We start from the raw sequence: 22172 nt of genomic DNA, 5'->3' as shown, positions 1-22172 counted from the left end.
ATTTGCATTGGAGATAGCACAGCAAATGTTCATTAGATTGATCCCTGGGATGAGAGGGTTGTCCTATGATAAGAGGTTGAGTATACTGGACTTCAGTCTTTGAAATTCAGGATAATGATAGTTGATCTCATTGAATCAATGAAACATTGAAACACACCTGCTTCATATATTCTTGTAATTGTGAATTTCTAACCAGCTGGAAGGGGGTTTGTTTTTACAAATTAGTATAGTTCAGCAACAATTGTGACTGTTAAGCTTTGGTTGAATTTTCAATTAGATCACAGAGAGACAGATGATTTTTTAGCTTGATGATCTGCAAACTTAACAGTCTTGGTGCTTCCTCTATGAGATGTGAAGCAACATTTGAGCGATCTCCACTTAGTCTTCCAAAAGTGCCCAAAGGATATCGTATTTAACAGATAGCTGGAAATATTGTCTGAACAGCAGTAAGATTGGCTGTTGAGGGATACGAAGAATATTCACAGATGTCTGCAATCCTCCAAATCCTTTCATTGCTGTTTCCTTTGTTCCACTTTTGGCAGCCATGCTTTTAGCTGACTGAATGCTGATGCTGCGCTGCGAAATTCTTTCACAAAGCCTCTTCACCTCTTTGTCATCCTTCAGAATGCTCCTTAAAACCTATCTATTTATGATTTTGATGACCAAAAATATTAATTTTTTTATTCATTCACAGATGTAGGTGTCATTGGCTAGGCCAGCATTTATTGTTCATCCCTAATTGCTCTGAAGAAGATGGTGTTGAGCTGATGATACAAATCAAGCAGGAATGTAAGCTGTGTGGAGAACATGCAGAATCAAAAGGGATATAGACACATTAAATGCATGAGGTTATAATGTGTGAGGTTATTCACAGAATCCATTAAGTGGTGGGTTCAAGTTCAGGAACATTTACCAGCATCTGATATGTATCTCCATCAGGTCCCCCACTATTATCCCTTGATATAATTCCCAACTCTTTATCATGATGCAGTCTTTAGACTTGAAGATATCAATGACCTTGAAGCTATTGGATTGTTTAAAAACCTGACCGGTTCCCTAATGTCCTTTCTCTGTAAACATCTAGGTCATTTAATCAAGGAGATTGACCAAAACAGTCCAGCAGAAAAATCTGGGCTACTTGATGGTGATCTTCTGATTGCTGTGAATGGGGATGTCGTAGATCATCTGGATCACGAATCGTTAGTTGATAAGATAAAGAAGTGTGGGAACCAGGTCACATTCCTTGTTGTTGATAGCACAACAAATGAGCTTTATAAACAGGTAAGTAGATGAGTCAACTTGGTGCTAAATGCAGATGGATAAACCTTTTTGCACTCATCTGAGTTGCATTGGGAGTGGCATCTATACCTGTGTCCAGATTAAATCTTTCTCTCACTGTATCAAATTGCAACTACTGAGCTGTGGAGGTTTAAACTCACGGTTTGCTTTATCCTAATGACGTCATTTTCACAAATGATATTGGTCTTTTCCTGGGAGACTGTGAAGAGAGTTCATAGTGTAGGTCATGCTGAATCATCTCTAGTTGAGATGTTACAAATTCACAACTCCTTAGTCAATGAGGAAGCATATCAGACAGGGTTCCTGCTCCAGGTGGTCAACAGTCACTTGTGTCACAATGTAAATGTGTAGGCAACTCTTGGGAAGAAGGCATAAGTAGGCACAGTCATGCTTCAGATACACAAAGCTTTGGTTAGAATATACCTGGAGTAACTGCGAGCAGTTCTGGGCATCATACTTTAAGGATATGTTTGCTTTGAATGAATGAATGATTTTACTGTCACATGTATTTTACAGTGAGAATAACAGTAGAATATAGTGAAAAGCTTTTCAACTGTCATCACAATCTGGCGCCATTTGGAATAGTTTAAGCATAAGGTGGAAATAGAAAGATATAGATTAAAGAGAGTCAATCTTCCTGAGCCAGCTCATCATCAAGGACGCCTGTGTCGCCATCACTCCTCCACCAGCTCGCCACCGGCTACACTGGACCCAACCAAAACTGAAGTCACCACTCTTCAGGTGCCATCTGTCGTTGCTGTGCTGATTCATCTCCACCCACTGCTTGCGCCGGACCCACCAACATCAGTTGCACCTGTCACCACCAGACCCACCTCAATGTGATGCCCTTCCGCCGCCAGCGTCAGACCTAACCAATGACGAAATCGCTGATCCTCAGGTGCCATCTTTCACCGCTAGGCCTACCTTGCCGACGTCGCCTCCGCCAATGTAGCAGCTGCCAATTCCAATGCCCCGGAAAAGAATGGAGTGCAGTGTAGATTGACCATAAGGCCACCTGGATTCTAAGGATTAAATTATAAGGCATGGTTACATAAACTAGGGCTGTATTCTCTAGAATAAAGCCAAAATACTGTGGATGCACAGAATGCTGGAGAAACTTAGCAGATCTGGCAGCAACTGTGGACGGAGAAACAGAGTTAAGGTTTTAATGTATCCATGAAGTTATACCAGACTTAAAAGGTTAACTCTGTTTCTCTCTCCACAGATGCTGCCAGACGTGCTGACTTTCTGTCATACTCTCTAAAACAGACTGCTCCAACTATTTCACGTGCAGGGGCCAGGGAGAGTTGCATTTCAGATGTTCTCTCACTCAGGTGGCAATAAATCAATAGTTGAAATAAATGAGTAATTGATAAAATAAATGATCATTAAAACGCAGCAGAGCTAACTGATTGGAGGAGCAGGTCCTTGCAGAATCTTCCCGCTGTATTTATCTGCATTTGGAATGCCAGCTGCAGGCCTGAACAGACACCCCTCACCTGTTGGTCAAGTCTAGTCTAGAACTTAAGAGGTTAGAGGATGATTTGAACAAAGTTTTTGGGATATTAAGAGCAGCAAAGGTAGCTAGAAAGAAATATTTCTGCCGACTTGGGAACGTAGAACTAGGAGGCAGTGTCTAAAAAACCAGAGCTGCCTCTTTCAGGGATGACTTTAGGAAAAGTTCCTAAACTCAAAGTTTGGAACCTGGCTTCCACAGACAGCAATGGTTTGCAACTAAATTGTTAGTTTTAAATTGGAGATCTAAAAATATGAACAGATATGGGCCAAAGGATGGGTACATGAAGTTAGGTTGCCGGTCACCCAAGCATGTTGTAAAAGGTTCCTGGGGCTGAATGGTCTTCTCCTGTTCCTATGAGCCCAGTTCTGATGTTGTCCAAAGTTGTATAGCCTGATGGAACAAATCTTCCAAGATGAAAAAACAATAGGCACAATGTGCAAGAACAGGTCATTGACAGTGCATGCAGTAAGATTCTCTGACGAAAAAAAGTGCAATTACCACACAATCAGTAACACAATGCACAATACTATTATGCGTAGAATCAGTAACCAACCCATTGCACCCTGGTTCAATGACACACTGTAAAGTATATTTACCTTCCCCCTATGGTGAGCTAGTAAAACACTGCATAATACAATTACAAAGCACTATACAGTTTTACCCTCAGGGGTAACACTCTACAATTACCCTTGGTCAGTAACACAATGCGCAGTATATTTAGGCGTTAGTAACATAGTTCAATGACTCCTAGAGTTAGTTACATACTGTACAATTACCCCATTCAATACAATCACCCTCAGTAATACAACGTATAATACAATTACCTCCCCCAGGATCAGTAACGCACTGCATTGCAGATTTACCCACAGGACTTACTTTCTACATAAGTAACTCTTGCAAATAATTACTATCACCAGTGACAGTTTTATTTGCCCATAGACAGTGGGGAGTCTGTAGGCTGGAATTGGGAGCAAGGTTTTGCAGATAAATTGTTCTTCCTCCTGCAGTGTTTACACATGCTGACACTACTTATGAAGGAGGAACCTGTGACTTCCCCAACGTGCATAAAATAGCTTCATCATGGACAGTGCAAGCCTAAGGTTACACTGATGTGGAAATTTTGATTACTTTCTTGCTGTCCAATCACAGGCTGGTATTTCTCCAATCTGCTATTGGAAAGAGGTTTATGAATTGGATCAACCAGTGGAAGTTGAGGAGTCTCAAGGGAACCAGAGATCGACAGAAAGTCCTCAACATGGTCCCAGAATGTGTCACCTGACCAAAGGTCCAGAAGGATATGGCTTCATTCTCAATGCAATCAAGGGTGTGCAAGGGCAGTTTATTAAACAGGTACAAACTATTTGTGTAGGATCAAAGTAAGAATTTGGAATCTGACAATATAGGAGGCAATTTGGCCCATTGTCCCTGTGTCAGCTCTTTGTTGGGGTTCTGCAATTAGTCCTTTTCAAATAAAATTTTCTTCTGAAAGTTCCTATTCAAGGGAGGGGAAAAGAACCCCATACCTGATAATAACAGTTTTGTAGTGGTTAAACTGCTGGACAAGTAATTTGGAAACAAGAGTTAAATTTCACCATGATGGCCGGGGTGTTTAAAGCCAGTTAGTTGAATACATTCACAATTAAATACCAGTATCAGGAATGGTGAAACCTGAAACAACCAGACTGTCATTAAAATCTAAGATAACACGGTGAAGAGCTGGATGAACACAGCAGGCCAAGTAGCATCAGAGGAGCAGGAAAGCTGACGTTTCGGGTCGAGACCCTTCTTCAGAAATGGGGGAGGGGAAGGGGAAGGGGATTCTGAAATAAATAGGGAGAGAGGGGGAGGCGGATAGAAGATGGATAAAGATGGGTGGAGAGGAGACAGACAGGTCAAAGAGGCGAGGATGGAGCCAGTGAAGGTGAATGTAGGTGGGGAGCTAGGGAGGGGATGGGTTGGTCCAGGGAGGACGGACAGGTCAAGGAGGTGGGATGAGGTTAGTGGGTAGGAGATGGGGGTGGGGCTTGAGGTGGGAGGAATGGTTAGGGAGGCGAGGACGAGCTGGGCTGATTTTGGGATGCAGTCGGGGAGGGGAGATTTTGAAGCTTGTGAAGTCCACATTGATACCCTTGGGCTGCAGGGTTCCCAAGCGAAATATGAGATGCTGTTCCTGCAGCTTTCCGGTGGCGTCATTATGGCAATGCAGGAGGCCCAGGACTGACATGTCATCCAAGGAGTGGGAGGGGAAGTTGAAATGGTTCGCGACTGGGAGGTGCAGTTGTTTGTTGTGGACCGAGGGAAGCTGGTCCACAAAGCAGTCCCCAAGCCGCTGCTTGGTTTCCCCGATGTAGAGGAGGCCACAACGGGAACAGCAGATACAGTATACCATATTAGCAGATGTGCAGGTGAATATCTGTTTGACGTGGAAGGTCTTCTTAGGGCCTGGGATGGGGTGAGGGGGGAGGTGTAGGGGCAGGTGTAGCACTTGCTTCGGTCGCAGGGAAAAGTGCCGGGCATGGTGGGGCGGTGGGGCTGGAGGGGAGTGTGGAGCGGACAAGGGAGTCACGGAGAGAGTGGTCCCTCCGGAAAGCAGATAAGGGTGGGGAGGGAAAAATGTCTTTGGTGGTGGGGTCAGATTGCAGATGGCGGAAGCGTTGGAGGATGATGCGTTGGATCCGGAGGTTGGTGGGGTGGTACGTGAGGACGAGGGGGATTCTTTTTTGGTTGTTGTTGCGGGGACGGGGTGTGAGGGATGAGTTGCGGGAAATGCAGGAGACACGGTCGAGGGCATTTTCAACCACTGTGGAGGGGAAGTTGCGGTCCTTGAAAAAAAGAGGACATCTGGGATGTCCAGGAGTGGAATGCCTCATCTCGGCAGCAGATGCGGCGGAGGCGAAGGAATTGGGAATAGGGGATGGCCTTTTTGCAGGAAGGTGGGTGAGAGGAGGTGTATTCTAGGTAGTTGTGGGAGTCAGTAGGTTTGAAATGGATATCGGTTTCCAGGTGGATGCCAGAGATGGAGACATGAGGTCCAGGAAGGAGAGAGAGGTATCAGAGATGGTCCAGGTGAACTTAAGGTTGGGGTGGAAGGTGTTAGTGAAGTGGATGAACTGTTCGAGCTCCTCGTGGGAGCATGAGGCGGCGCCGATGTAGTCATCAATGTAACAGAGGAAGAGGTCATTAAAATCTACTTGCTTTGCTAATGTCTTTAGGGAAGGAAATCTGTTGCCATTTCCAGTTTGACCTATATTTGACTCCTAACTCACAGCAATGTTCTTGACCTTTAATTGCCTCTGAAATGTCAAGCAAGATACTCAGTTGCCTTCAAGGAAGTGGCTTAGCAACAGCTTCTCAAGGACAATTGGAAATGATTAGTAAATGTTAGCCTTGCCAGTAATGTTCACATTGCATGAATTAATAATAAGAATCTTGCCCTGCTCTTGTTGCCAGGATGACAATATGATCAGTCCAGTTAAGTTTCTGGTCATGAACTACCCACCAAGATATCGACGGTGGGGAAACTGGCAATAGCTGAATGTCATTAAGTATTGATTTTGTAACACTCCTTTCATATCAGGAATCCCACAGTGTTTGACTGACAATCAATTACTGTTGCATTGCGAAAGCAAGATGGGTAATGCTATTCTGCACAGGGAAGCTGAAGAATGAAAGTATGACTGGAGTGATTTGGATCAATTATGGTTTCCATGGTTACCTGAAGGTCATTTCTTAATACAATAATTGCACATTTCTCAACCTAAGCCAATGTGTATAATATTGAGTTGGCAAGTTAAAGTTTAAATGACAGCACTCAAAAAAAAAATTTGATATACAGCAAAGATCTTAATTTATACTTTATTCTTTCATGAGATTTGGGGAGCACTGGCAAGGCCAACATTTGTTGCTGATTGCTGACTGTTCTTGACACAGTGGCGGTGACCCACTGCTGTCTGTATGATGTACGGACACCCACAATGCTGGAGGGGACAGAGTTCCAGGATATTGTCCCAGCATCAGTGAATGAACGCTGATATAGTTCCAAGTCAGGATGCTGTGTGGCTTAGAGGTATCATGCCGTTGGTTCCATGCATCTGCTGTCCTTCTAGATTGCAAGGTGTCATGGGTTTGGAGGCTTATATCCAAGAAGCCTTGTGCAAGATGATACAGTGCAAAGTATGTGGGGGTGAGTCAGTTTGTTTGCATTTAAGGCTTGACATACAATCTTAGATAGGCCAATCTGCCCATCGTGGCTTTGCCAACTCTTTGAAAAAGTTACCCAATTATTCCCATTTACCCATTTTTTTTCTTTTCGAGTAGATATTCAATTCATTTATATTGAATGCTTACTTGAAACTTCCCATGCAATCTGCACCCACCGCTCTTTCAGGAAGCACACTCTACATCATACCAATGTAATGTGTAAAGAAATGTCTCCTTATTTACCTCCATCTTAGGTTATTAAAGGCAGCACAGCTGAAGAGGCAAGCCTGCAAGTGAATGACATATTGATTGAAGTGAATGGCATCAATGTGGAGACAGATACACATGAAGAATTGATAGAAAAAATCAAGACCAGTGGTGATAAGTTGAGTTTGCTGGTGATTAGAAAGGAAGAGTATGATCATTACAAAGAAACAAACACCCCAACTTCAGCAAATGGAAGCCGAGTGCCAACGTCTGAGCCAGTTACTCCTCCCGAGAATATCGAGGAGGAAAGCACGCCTGAGGAGCCAGAAACTCAGGAACCAGTAGCTGACAGTCCTACCCTGGCAAGGAGAGAGCAGGTAAATGGCTCAATAATTGTCAAAACTTACATTTAAATAGCACCTTTAACACAGCAAATCATCCCAAGGCATTCCACAATAGCATAATCAAATATATTTCAATAGACGCACTTAAGTACATATTAAGGCACGTGTGCTAAATTGTCATCAAAGGTGGTGGATTTTAAGGAGCAGCCAAAAGGCAAGAGACTTCCAGGAAGGGAATTTCAGAGGTTAGGGCCTCAACAACTGAAGGCACATCCAGCAATGTGAAAGGAGTCAGGCATCTGCAGCAGGCTAGATTAGAGGAACTTAAAAGTTACAAATTACTACATAGTATTAAACAGTATTTACTACACTGAAATTGTTCATTCAGCCCAGCTGATATTTATCCTCCACATTAACCTCCACCCACACCTCTTTATCTCAGTCTATTAGCATATACTCCTATTCCTTTATCTTTCTTGGATGGTTGCAGAGCTAATGAGGTCAGAGATGAAGGGTCTTTCTGATGAAGGGTCTAGGCCCAAAACGTCAGCCTTTCTGCTCCTATGATGCTGCTTGGCCTGCTGTGTTCATCCAGCTCTGCACCTTGTTGTCTCGGATTTTCCAGCATCTGCTGTTCCTACTATCTCAGGTTAGAGATATGGTTGGACAAGGCCATTTGGTTGAACACAAGGATAACAATGACTGGATGTTCAAGTAGCTCACCGTGCAATAAGAGTTGTAAGTGAATGGGACTTAGTACGGGTTGGTATATTTAAAATTCATATTATTATTTTCCCAGGCCAAGTCGTCAGCTGAAGGGGATACAGATGATGATACACAATTGTAACAAAACATTAGAGGAGCAACATAATCAACATCTCAGCAGCTTTTATGAACTGGAATGACCTGCAATAGTTTATGGCTTAACTCAGATTTACCAAACTTTGTTCCTCATTAAAGTATATTTCCCACAGAGGTGTTTCAAAACCATGATTCCTAAATATTTTTTTCAAAGTTCAATCAAAGAATCTTACAGTACTCATGGTAACCACTCAGCCATTGTGCTTATGCTGGGTCTTTGAAATCTATCCAAATTAATCCCATTCCCCTACCCTTTCCTCTTAACCCATATCATTTTGCCCCCTTCATATTGTCCAATTCTCTTTAGAAAGTTATTATTGCATCTACTTCCACTACCTTTTCAGGTAGACCATTTTGGATCATAACTCATTCTTAGTTCATGTCACCTCTGATTCTTTTGTTGATCACCTCAAATCTGCCTTCGCTGGTTATCAATGCCCTGCCAATTGATTAAATCGCCCCTTAACTTTTTCTACTTTAAGGAGAATAAATCTTTAAAATGAAACATTTGTCACGAATCAATGTCTGTTGCTAAGATACTGTATTGTAGGTGAGTGTGCAGTCCACATTATAGGAAATAACAGGCTGATTGGCCTTTTCTGTTGTAACTATTCTATGATACTATACTATGATTTCATTTATTATTTGCGTTAACACCTATCTTGCAGAACTCCTCATAAATGAACCACTACCTGGAATATTAGGTTTATAAATCACTTACCCGATTCCTGGCCTGCTGAACAAAACATCAAGGGATCTTGTGGTAGGGTGAGAAAGTGGAATTGGTATCAGTATCTTATTGAATAGCAGAATAAGATCAGAAGGCAGACTGGTTTACTCCTGATGCTATTTTCCATGTTGTAAGGGGGACCCCTGCAACTCACGTGGATCTCCTTTCAACCCACCACTAAAACAAGATGCATCTATGTAACATCTTTAACAAAATAAAAAGTTCCAAGGAGTTTCACAAGAGAGTTCAAGTCCTTAAATTTCAAACCTTAGTGTCATTGCTTCCCAGTAACTAAACATCTTGAGGTCCTTTATTTCATTCATGTTTACTATTTTTTTCATTCAATTTGTTAAAAGGAACAACTATTGGAAAAGAAAACAGGCTGGGATGCAAGAAAGAATTTACTGATTTTCTAGCACCTGATTCACATTCTCATCCAGGTTCAGCTATTGAAGTTAAGTGAATCAGACTATATAACAGCATTATCAAACAAAATTTGACACCAAACACACGAAGATAATATTAGGACAGGTGAACAAAAGCTTGTCAAAGAGTGAAAGAGGTGAAGACATTTACAGAAGAAATATCTAATTTTACAGTCTAGGTAGCTGAAGACTTCTTTTTTTGTTTGTTTGTGGGTTGTTGGCATGCTAGCTGGGCCAGAAATCCCCTAGAGGGCAGTTAGGTGTCAACAGTTAAGAACGTGTGTCAGACTGGAGGCACACGTTGGCCAGACCAGGTAAGGATTTTTAAAGGTCCTCCTCTAAAGGTCATTAGTGAACCAAATGGATTTTTATGACAATTGATAGTGGCTACATAATCAAATGGTGAAATCACAACAACAATAATGAGGAGAAACCTCGAGAAATTCCTAGTACTTACACATGAAATATTCATTAAATAAAAGAAAGTGCAAAGTGCTGGAAATGCATAGCATGTCCAATGAAATGTATAAAGAGGAAAGAAATTAATGTTTCAAGGATCATTTAATCAGATGCAAGGGACATCAGCAACGGGTTGTTACGTCAGAGACATTTGGGCTTGATGAGTATTCCCAATTTATAGGTTTTCATTTCAAAATTTCAGTATTTGCTCTTTTTAATGCATTTATTTTCCACATAAATTAAGCAAGGTTAGTAATGAGGAAGCTGCTATGATTACAGACCTGCAGTTGTGCAGCACACTTATGCAACTTTGCAGCTACTCACATTTTAACAGCTTGTGAGTCCAGCTACAGTTATGAAATGTTTTTTTTGAATCAGGGTAATGAGCTCATTCAGTTGCAAATTTATTTTACTCAATATCAAGGTTTAAAGCAACTTTTTTTTAAACTCATACTTCATATAATTTGTTTTGTACCTATTTATCTGTACATATTAAGGTGAGACAAATCAAAATGGTCAACTATCATGAATCACTGTTGATGTTGTACTGTATAAAAGGAGAATATTCTAACCATATGCCTTCCTTTGGGTGTCACTGACCAACATACTAATCCGACAATAAACAGAGTTAGAAGGTACACCCTGAAATGGCTGCCCCTATACATTCATTTGATAATTTAATATGCAGAATGGAAGATTATATAATATTGTTCGATACGCATACACAACAAAATCTGTGTACACGTACAGCCTGTAAAGTAATAAATAATCCCAAACCATAAGTACATTTCAAGGGAAAATTCTACACTAACTAAAAACCTGGTGAAACAGGTAGGTTTTAGAGTGTCTTAGAGTAGAGAAAAAAAATCACAGTCAATCGCCAAGGCCGCCAATATCGAATAATTAAAAATGTTTTGGACCAGAATTAGAGAAATACAGAAATCTCAAAGGGTTGTGTGGTTGGAGGAAATTACAGAGTTAGGGAAGGGTAAGGCCACGTAGGGAATGAAAAATCAAAGATGAGAATTTTAAAACTTGAGCTATTGTTTAACTTGGAGCCGATGCAGGTCAACGGGCAGAAGGATGATGGATGATAGGATCTTATGAGAAGTAGGACACAGGCAACAGAATTCTGATGTCTTCAAATTTACAAACGAACTTAGGTACAAAATAGGTAGAGATCTGAAACAAAATCTAGGAGATTGGCAGTTAACAGTGTGTGTGGATGGAAACTATTCAAACTTATCACATAGGCACAGTAGCAAGCATGGGGAAGGTAAAGAAAACTAAATAAAAATCTAATGAGAATGTTAATATTGTGTCGTCACACCTGGTGATTTATTTTAATATCTGCTATAAACATTCATGAAACAGATTAAACATTCATGATTTCCACACATTTTGCATAAAGAATATTTAATTTATTGGACCCTTGAAGATCATTAAGAAAATACAAAAGCGTCCCATAAAAGAAACAGTGAAATCAGAATGAAGAAACTGTGGAGATCAGGCATCAAAACAAAAAGGACACTTTTAGATCTTGCAAAGAATTCAGGCACACGTGAGGTAGATTCAGGTGACATACAATGTAGGTACTTACAATACTTCTGTGAAAACCATTTGAATGTCATAACTGACAAAGAACTTCATTCACTGAAAGCATGTGAGGCATATTCTGGATGATGCAAACTACATATCAGATGCCTAACAGGCTACATACAGAAGCGACAATGTTGCTTGGATCACCACTCTAACCGCTATGTACATTGCAAGATCAGTGGTGGTCTCATTAAAGTTCATTTTCTAAATTCATTCCAAGGAAAAAATCTTTCTGAATTTTTATAAAGTGGAAATCAATCAAATTCCTATACAAGGTCCTAAGGCTTTGAGGTTATCAGCTGATGGGAAATAACTGCCTTCTTTTGCAACTGGACATTCTTAAGTTGAAGCCTTGTTTACTGGGAGCACACATTGGGACAATAAGGTGCTTTCCATTAGCTTTTGCTCATTACAAAGAAAGGAAAATTTATCCCTTAAAAGTTTTCATTTAGTCTTAGAAAAAATGTTCTAAAATCAACTGGAAGCCTTCAAGAACTGATTTACATTCTTTCAGTTCAAACCTAACTGTAAACTTTACCAATGATTTTGTTTCTGATACTTATCCAAACGAAGCTTTCTATTAGTTAAATTTTTCATATTCTTTACATCAAACCACCAACCAGCCAGGCTTTTAACATCCGCACTTGAGCTTCTCAGTCAGTTGTCCTTTCTCAAGTCTTTTCAATGTACAAGTCGTGGATGGTGTTATATTCCAGCAGTTTATAAAGACAATGTGAACACAGAAGGTGAGTGCTCAGATTGACAGTGGTTTGACTAAAAGCTCATATGCTTTTCTGGGGCTTGTTTGTGTGCCAAGTATAGGAAGACGATACTAGACAGTGCACTGACCAGGAAGATGACATCAAACCAGCGATGGTAGAAATTAAACTGCAGCTCCCCTAGGACCTCAGTTACAATGGTGCGATATTCCAGGGGCATGCTCATTCTCATCAGCAACACCGATGACACAAAATACATCCCCTGTGGAACAGACAGAAAGTAAAACTGGAAATTTTCTGCACATCAGAATAAATGTTAGTTAACACATTGACATTTTAATGCTACTTTTCATTCTCTGTGGTGTTTTGTGAATTTGGAGTCGAGACCAAAGTTCAAAGCCATGGAATATTTGATCAGATGCAAATTGATTCCCATTTTAAAATCATTATCTGTCTTTATCTTTCAGCTTTACTACAAATTTCTCTACTGAATGTTTGTAATGGAAACTGCCTCAACTTGTCACTCAGCATCTGGCATTGCCTCCACTAGGAAGAGGAGGTAATTACAATGTGCCAAGTTTACACAGGCAGCTCCCATTATAAAATGCAGGAATTTACAAAGGGAGAGGCTTTCAAAAAGCAAACACATATTTGCTAACACAGGTTAGTTTGATTCCTGTAACTGAACATTAAATAAAACAACAGTTTCTACAAGGTATATGTCACACTTAAAGATCATGACATGTTTCTACCCCCTGAAAGGACATAAAATATAGGAACAGGAGTAGGTTATTTGGCTCCTTTGCTCTGGACTCCTCTGCCATTCAATAAGATTGCAGATGACCTGACTTGCCCTCAGCTCTACTTTTCTGACAGTTCTCCATAAGCCTTGCTCTCCTATATAATTCAAGAATCTATATACTTCAGTGTTGAAGATATTCCATGTCTTAGCCTTCAGGACTCCAATTTAGAGAATTCAAAGTTTCATGACACTTTGATGAAATTCCTTCAAATTATTAATAAAGAAAGCTTGCATTTATGCTAGCAATCAGTGCATTTTTCAAATGTTGACATGTCAGTTAGGTTTTTTGTTCTGTTTAGCCTATCATCTTGTTAAAAAAAAAAATCATTCACAAGACATGGGCATCATTTATTGCCAATCCCTAACTGCCCTTGAGAAGGTGGTGGTAAGCTGCCTGCTTAAACCTCTGCATTCTGGAGAGACAAGACCTTTGACAGTGCAACTGTCTTTGTACAACACTTGGAAGAATAGCTTATATTATCTGCTCAAGTCTGCACTCTTTTAAACTGATAGTAAAGCTCTCTCTAACCTTTTGAACTGAAAGTAAAGTTTCCCCTACACTGTCCCTATGGAATGTGACTTGAGCCCAAAACCCTTCTAACTCAGAAATGGGAGTGTCATTGGTGCATACCATGTGGCTAATCTCAGGTTAGCCACAACAATCCCTAGTTTTGGGGCAACGTAAGAATTAGCCTGATATTTAAATGCATTAAACTTGCGTAATTTTACAGTGAGTTGACAGCACATCTGTTCCAGGAACTAGGCTGTGACTGCCCAAACTCATTGCACACAGGGTTCTTACAATCAGCAGACAGAAGAAATCTTTGTCTGCATAGCATATGCCTATTTGCCTACTATTACTTTAAGTACTTACCATAATCTGTGCGAGGACGAGAACTATAACATTAGATGATTTATTGCTGGAGATTGCGTAAAAAAACTAGGAGAGAAACAAACAAATATTAAATTAAACCAGATCAAAGATACAGAAAAGCTGCTTACCAGGATAGTACCACAAGAACACAAGAACTAGAAGCAGGATTAGGCCGTCTGGCCCTTCAAGCCTGCTCCGCCATTCAATAAGATCATGACTGATCCTTTCGTGGACTCAGATCCACTTACCCGCATTCTCACCATATCCTTTAATTCCTTTATTGTTCAAAAAAAATCTGCCTTTTTTTTAAAAGCGTTTACTGAAGTAGCGTCAACTACTTCACTGGGCAAGGAATTCCACAGATTAACAACCCTCTGGGTGAAGAAATTCCTTCTCAGTTCAGTCCTAAATCTGCTCCCTCTAATCTTGAGGCTATGCCCTCTTGTCCTAGCTTCACCTGCTAGTGGACACATCCTCTCTACTTCTATCTTATCTATTCCCTTCATAATTTTATATGTTTCTATAAGATTCCCCTCAATCTTCTGAATTCCAATGAATATAATCCCAATCTACTCAGTCTCTCATCATAAGCCAACCCGCTCAACTCCGGAATCAACCTAGTGAACCTCCTTTGCACCCCCTCCAGTGCCAGTACATCCTTTCTCAAGTACCAAGGATGAGACTGTGAGAGGGTGCAGAAACTAGAGAAACTGCGATTATTCTCCTTTTGTTTCTATATAGTAACCATTACCGTGCTTTTTGACTGTTGCATCATGAAATCTTTTATTACTCAATCTTCCCCAGACTCCACCATATAACAGTCTTCTCCTTTGGTCTTCCTGTCTAGACATTCCTGTCCGTGTCTTAAAAACCCTTCAATTTATTTTCCTATCCAGTTCTGATGAAAGTTCACAGGCCTGAAATGTAAACTGTCTCTCTCTCCACAGGTGCTGCCTTACCTGCATACTTACAGCATTTTCTGTTTTTATTGCTCTCCTTAGAACTCAGAAGCTTAAGCAGAGATTTAATAGAGCTGTTCAGAATTATAATGGTGGGTTGTTCAAAGGATCCATCACCATTTGTCAAGATTAACTAGGGATGGGTAACAATGGCCTTAATGACATCCACATTAATTTCAACTCTAACAAGATAATGATGAACTAACCCAAAGTTAATCAGGAAAATAAATGCCTAAAGGTCACAGTGTTGTGAGACAATGCATGTGTTTGTGTGTGATTATAAGCATAAGCATGTAGATGGATACACGTATCTGAAATTACATGTGAGATAGTGACTGATTGAGATCACGAGTGCATAGATATATATGAGTGCATACATATATTTAGGAGTGAGTCTTTATTTGCATATAAATGATAGTATATTTCCTTACACAGATATATGTAAGTGCACGAGAGAGGATTTGTGTGAGAGACAGTATCTTCCCATGCAGCTTTCTTCAGCTTCTTTCTCTTCTTATGTTCTACTGTTTGTTGGGTTTATATCTCTGTGCTGTTCTGATTCTGTTTTTGCTCATATTTTTGCCTCTCCTCAATGGGTTGTCAGTGTCTGGAATTCACTGCCGGGGTTGATCGTCGGGGCAGAAACCCTGATTGAGAAGGTGCCTGCACCTGCATCTGAAGTGCTGTAACCTGCAAGGCTATGGACCATATGCTGGAAGGTGTAACCAGAATGGGTAGCAATGGGTGGCAAGTCTCTTTTCACTTGATTTACACAGACACAACGGTCTGAATAGTCTCTTTCTATGTGGTTACTTTTCTGTGGTCCCTCCTACTTCTTCTTGAAGTTATGGTCATCTTGCTCACTGTTCTCTTAAATTCTTCTTGTCCACTACTTCCCGTCGAGAGCAGTGGAGGTGGGGCGATTGAATATATTCAAGGATGAGCTGGATAGATTTTCGATCAGCCAGGTAAGAGTTGAGGCCACAATCAGATCAGTCATAATTTTATCAAATGGCAGAGCAGGCTTGAGGGGCTGAATGGGCCACTCCTGAACCTAGTTTTTTTGTTCTTGTTCTGCTGTTTCTTTCCTCTTCCCCTGCTCAAATGAAATGGTTGCTAATAGGATCCACAGTACATAATGAATTTAGGGGTAACCGGGAGAGGGATCTGGTCAGAGCCAATGAAAAGGGGAAGGGATCAGGTCCATGTCGAAAGAAACAGAAGTCTATCCCCAGTATTATAGTGAAGCGTGCTACAGTACCTCCGAGTCATAAATTGAGAGCTGGGAAGACTGTAAGTTAAGGATATAATGAATATATTGTTAGCAGCGTTGTATTTCAAACCTGACAACCAGCTATAACAGATAACCGTGACAATGTGAACTGTGCTCTAGAAGCAAGGGAATTTATAAATGAATAATATAAAAATCGTACAATAAATGCAGTTACACATGAACCTGCACAAAATACACAGTAAAAGCTAAACTTAGTTTTTCTACATACCTTGGTGAGTGTTATCAACAGGCCCCGAATAGAGGTGACAATAATAATTCCCACAAGTATAAAGGAGATGTGTTGAGACCAAAACTTCACCTGCATTCAAAGGAAACCAACATGAACATTCCTACCTAAAAACAGAATGCTTCCCCACTTTTTTCAGAAACCAGGAATCATGAGTAAATGCACAAAAACCCAAAGCTAATACAATCTTACAATGAGAAAAATGACTTCCATAATCTCAGGACATCTGAAGTGCATTCCTGTCAATAAAGTGTTTTCTGAACTGTAATCATCATTATAATATTGGAAATGGAGCAGCTAATTTGCACACAGGAAATTCTCACAAACAGCAACGTGGCAATGATTGGACCCATCTATTTTTGTGATTTTGATTTAGGGATAAATATTGGTCAGGACACCAGGGAAACACCTCTCCTATCCTCCAAAAATGTAGCCATAGGATAATTTACGTCCACGTGAAAGGGCAGATGATGTCTCAGTTTAACATCCCTTCCTAAAATTGGCACCTCCAACAGTGCAACACTCCCTCAGCACAGCACCTTTGACTTTTGTCTCCAAGTCCTGGAATGGGACTTGAATACATAATGCTCTGACTCAGAGGCAAATGTGTTAACCGCTGACAATTAGGGGGACACATAGACAAATGTTAGTGGAAAAAATAAATGTTTTGAACAATATATAAAATGTGCTAACAGGATTAATCAATGCACAATTAGGTGACACGACTAAAAGGCCCACATTAGAGGAAGTTGAAATTTGAGGAAACCAAAAGACCTTGGTTTTTAATTCCTGACTCAATCATGAAAAAGAGATCAAAATAAGCAATTAAAAATGTACAGCAGTATTCACAATTGATTGGTCACTCACACTAAAAGTTCAAGAGGAATCACAATCCACTGTTAACAATTCTTAAGCAGGCATGTGGATTTAAGGTTACAATCAGATCAGCTATGATCTTATTAAATGTCAGAGCACGCTTGTAGGGCTCAATGGTCTACTTCTGCTCCTAATCTGCTATATTATACACAGCTGTTACATTTCAAAATTGTCTTTGCTCCCCTGTCAGGCAAAATGTTGGTGTCAAATGAAGAGCTTCCCTAAAACTGCTCTCTGTTTGATTAATGATTGGAAGTGGTTAAGCACAAAAGGAATTGAAAATTTTATATAAATATCACAGTGCATTGTGATGTGGAATGCACTGCCTACAAGGGTAGTTGAAGCAAATCCGTTAGTAACTTCCGAAATGGAGTTAGATAAACAACTGAAAACAAAAAATTTGATGGCTATGGGAAAGAGCTGGGTAGTGGCACTAACAGGATAACTCTTGTCAAAAGACCTGGCACAGGCATGATGGACTGAATAGTCCCCTCCTGTGCTATAAGAATCTATCCCATATCAGAATCACAAGATGTCAGCACCTGTTACTTCAGATATGTGTAAATTAATGAGGACTTGATTAAAACTTTGTATGTGACCTCCATGATATGCCAACAATGCAACCTTCAAACAAAAAAGCTTTGTATCTCATGCATTGAGTGTCAGTCTTTTGATTACTAAATGGCTTTTCCCTTACTGCTGAACTCTACTTATGTTCTAAACTCTTATCTGAAAAAGTTGATGAAACGTGGCAACTGTGAGCTAGACAGTTTTAAGTAATAACTCTTCAGTTTAACAACCAGAACAATAGGGGACTTACTTTGCGTTACTTATTGTCATCACAAGATGACCATTCTTAAAAGGACAATTTCAAGATCCAGAAATCAGATGTCACATTGGGCAATACTCATACTTACATCAAACTGAATGCCTAAATAGTTCACTGTGATCTCTATACCACGAGTGACCGGGTCTGTTTTACCAACTCGATCGAAGACGATATTTATGGTTGCCTGAAAGTTAATTGGGGCAGAAAAGAAAACGAAACATCCAAGAAGATCAGGCTTAATTACAATTAATTAAAATTCAGTTACAACAGAGTTTGTCTGTCTTTAAATTGCTTAAATAAAACAATTAGATCACATAAAATAACACAAAATGTCAGATGTAAAATAGCAGAATGCGATTCGAAGACAAATGAGTATAAACTTTGTAGCATCAGATTTAATGTGGGCATTAAGAAGATGCAACATCTGCCCATTTACCTCCTCCCTCCTCACCATCCAAGGCCCCAGTCACACCTTCCAGGTGAAGCAGTGATTTACCTGGACTTCACTCAATCTAGTCTACTCCATTCGCTGCTCATAACATCGTCTCCTCTACACTGTGGAGACGAAATGCAGACTGGGCTTTACAGAATACCTATGTTCTATGAACAAAAATGACCCTGATTTCCAGTTGCCTGCCACTTCAACACATCTACTGTATTCCTGGCTAACATCTGTGTCTCGGGAATGCTGCAATGCTCAAATGAAACTCAGTGCAAGCTGGTAGAACAATGTCTCATTTTCTGCACGGGAACCCTACAGCCTTCAGGACTCAATGTCGAATTCAATAATTTTAGGGCCTGAGCACCTTCTACCATGTCCTCGCGCCAACCCCCACATAGCAGGCCTTGTCATCACAGGAGCTGCTACCACAAACAACCCACAGTCAGCCACTAACTGTTCCCAAAATCAACTACTGATTCGTCCAGGTTGACCATTACTCATTCCCTTTGTCTGCCCAATTGCTGTTCTCTCTTTCCACCTATTGTTCACTCCTCTCCCTTCACCCCACTCCACCTTCAGCATATAAACCAACCTTTTCCTAGCTACAATCAGTTCTGAAGTAGGGTCACTGGATGTGAAACATTAACTCAGCTTCATTGCCACCCCTGCTGGGTTTTTCCAGCAATTTCTGTTTTTGCAACTCATTGAGTCCTTTGAAGTAACTTTGCTGTATTGAGCAACAAAAAAGCATAATATCAGGTTAAAGTCCTAAGACCATAATAAGGCCATGACAAATAAGAACAGAAGTAGGCCATTCAGTCCCTCAAGCTGACTCTACCATTCAACTGTATCATGGTTGATCCAACATTCCTCACATCCACTTTCTCGCATTTTCCTGTGGGCCTTCGATTCCCCTACTAATCATGAATCTATCCATCTCAGCTTTAAATACATATAGCCCCTCAAATCTATTCTACCAATCAATTAGAACATGACTGATCTACAACTTCTATCCACGTGCCTTGGTTTTGTAGTCATTAACAACCTTAAGCAACAAAAATTTACCAATCGCAGTTTTGACATTTTCAATTGACACTCAAACTCAACTGCTTTTTTGCAGAACAGAAGTAGCTCCAGATGTCCACAACCCTTTGGTTGAAGGATAATATAAATTTATGCTGTACAGAAATCAAATATTGATTGAAATACAGAGATTTCTAAATGGTAATTCAGTAATAAATTAGCTAAAGCCCTAGCTTTGACAGATTGCCTTTAAAACAGCAATGAAACAGCCAGAGCAAATCTTTCCACTAACTTAACGTAAGTGCAAAAGACTAGGGCAGGCAATGAAGACGCTTATAACTAGAACTAAAAAATCAGAATAAATGCACCATCCAATCTTACACCTAGAATACGACAGGACCTGTTAATTCTTGCAGATATTTTCATTTTAACCATCGATATAAGGCTGTGATAATACATACAGCAGTACCCAGTAACAAGACATTGAACAAGAAACAAAGCATGGCTTTCAGTTTTCTAAGACTGTCTTGAGGGGAAGAAAATTACATCACATTTTGATGTTTTTCAAACATGCAAAGTTATTGAAATGATAGATGAAAGGGTGTTTGCTGGATATAACATAAATCATCAACATTTCAAATAATGCAGTTGGATTGGATGCATTCTTGGCTTGGGGATAAATCACATTTTATAAATGGTAGAGATAACACAGTGTGGCATTGGAGGAACACAGCAGGCCAGGCAGCATCAGAGCAGCAGGAAAGTTGACAAGTGGATTAGCAGTTAACATGCAAGTGGACCGTGCAATGTCCTTACTGCTATTGATTTGCCGGAGCTCCCTGGGATCATTTTTCTTATTTGGACTTCATTTTACTCCTTATACAGGAGAATACATGGCTGTGGGAAGGTAGAGGTATTAGAAAGACGTGTCTAATTGTAAAACACCATGAGGGCAGGCTTGATGGAACAACTACTGTTTTACTAACCATCAATTTTGCACAAAATAACTGATGGTGCTGTAGAAACTCTGCAGGTCTGGCACCATCCATGGAGAGAGAAACAAGTTGATGTTACAAGTCCAATATAACTCTTCTTCAGAACTGAAAGAAACTGAAAAATTGAGCTTTTTATGCCGCTAACAGAGGGAGAAGAGGAGTAAGTGGAACACTTGTTGAGCAATACAAAGGCAGTACTAACATTGCAAAGGAGCAATGGAGTTGTAAAACGATTGTAAACGAAGGTTTAAAAAGGCTCCTTAGTTCAGGAAATCCAGCACCTTACAATTAGAGTCAGGTCATTCAATGGTTATGTCAAGAAACACTTGTTCACACAAAGGATGTATGGAAATCAGAAATTCTCTTAGCTAAGGCTGAGGAGCAATTGAAATTTTCAAAAGTGAGACTGATGGATTTTTATTGGTTAAGGGCATTAAGGGCTATGGAACCAAGGTAGGCTGGTGGAGCTAACATAAAGACAAGCAAAGATCTGACTGAATGGTGGTACAAGCACAAAAGGGGCTGAATCACCTCCATTTATCTCAACGTAGCACAGAAGTTCCATTGAAGAGTGGGAGCTATAAAGTCAGCCAGTGAGGTGACAAGCGCTGGACAGAAGGCGTGAAAGACAAGCTTACTTAAGTTACTTAGGTATCAAATTCTGAAAAAATCTGGACTGGAATTCAGTGGCTTATACTCACCAGGCAGCAACATGTAAATAGGTCAAGATGTTGCATAAGATTTATATAAAACAAAAAGAAGCAAGTTCCCTAGGAGTTATAATGCTGGGGTTTGTGGTTTGGTTAACACTGTAAATGCATCCAAAACCCCAATCTTTCCCCTTACTACAGTGGGCATCAAGCCATCTAGCAGAGTTACACTCACCATGAAGATCTTCCAGACACAATATATCGAGAAAAAGTAACCCAAGAAATTGAAATATTTTCCTTGAAATGTTTTTGAGTATTCAATTCTTTCCTGTAAAAGATAAAAGTAGTATCAGGCTTTTACCACCATGTTTCTGCAGCTCTAGGATGATTCTGTAATGGTGAGAAAGTACAGACGTCAATCCCATAACCCTTCAAGAAGATTTGGAATTTGCTCAATCCACTTATTTTCCATTCATATACATGATACTTTTGTTGAGCATGACTGCATCAGTGCAATTCCATTTTCTTAGATCAAGTGGATCAAAGGTAATGAACAATATGAAGCTGTGTAAAAGATTAACTTAGTTTGAATTAATGCCCAAAGAAGTTATGTGAATCCATTTTAGAACAGTGGTTAAGGCCTAGCAAAAGCAGATGTCAAGGCATTGGATAAGGTGCGGAGAAGATTGAATACCGACTTTCAAAAGGGGTAAATATTGGAAAGTGGATAATGGTACAACTGTGGGGAAGAACACAGGAGTAGGACTAATTGAATAGGTCTCTCAAAAGACCCAGCACAGGTATGATGGGCTGACAGGCCTCCTTCCATGCTGTAAGCTT

General features: G+C 40.2%; 2 protein-coding genes across 4 annotated transcripts in view; one reads left to right on the top strand and one right to left on the bottom strand.

Annotated features, from left to right (window-relative positions):
* Positions 1 to 8935, top strand: part of pdzk1 (PDZ domain containing 1) — a 32373-nt gene extending 23438 nt beyond the window's left edge. The window contains exons 6-9 of the mRNA XM_048598108.1: positions 1085 to 1281; positions 3968 to 4168; positions 7273 to 7602; positions 8369 to 8935. Of these exons, the coding sequence (XP_048454065.1) occupies positions 1085 to 1281; positions 3968 to 4168; positions 7273 to 7602; positions 8369 to 8416 (776 nt within the window). The 3' untranslated portion in view covers positions 8417 to 8935. The remainder of the gene's footprint in view (positions 1 to 1084; positions 1282 to 3967; positions 4169 to 7272; positions 7603 to 8368) is intronic.
* Positions 8936 to 11443: 2508 nt separating this feature from the next.
* The window catches only part of si:ch73-390b10.2 (Golgi pH regulator), a 41652-nt gene continuing 30923 nt past the window's right edge, over positions 11444 to 22172 (bottom strand). For all 3 annotated transcript variants that reach the window (XM_020526619.2, XM_048598064.1, XM_048598065.1), the window contains 5 exons: positions 21568 to 21660; positions 18311 to 18406; positions 16500 to 16589; positions 14039 to 14104; positions 11444 to 12624 (listed from right to left, as the gene is read on the bottom strand). In XM_020526619.2, coding sequence (XP_020382208.2) covers positions 12418 to 12624; positions 14039 to 14104; positions 16500 to 16589; positions 18311 to 18406; positions 21568 to 21660 — 552 coding nt within the window. In that variant the 3' untranslated portion in view covers positions 11444 to 12417. The remainder of the gene's footprint in view (positions 12625 to 14038; positions 14105 to 16499; positions 16590 to 18310; positions 18407 to 21567; positions 21661 to 22172) is intronic.

Source organism: Rhincodon typus, chromosome 6, assembly GCF_021869965.1.
Source record: "Rhincodon typus isolate 14 chromosome 6, sRhiTyp1.1, whole genome shotgun sequence".
Lineage (NCBI taxonomy): Eukaryota > Metazoa > Chordata > Chondrichthyes > Orectolobiformes > Rhincodontidae > Rhincodon > Rhincodon typus.
The sequence above is the reverse complement of the archived record's forward strand: the minus strand, read 5'-3'. Positions and strand labels throughout refer to the sequence as shown.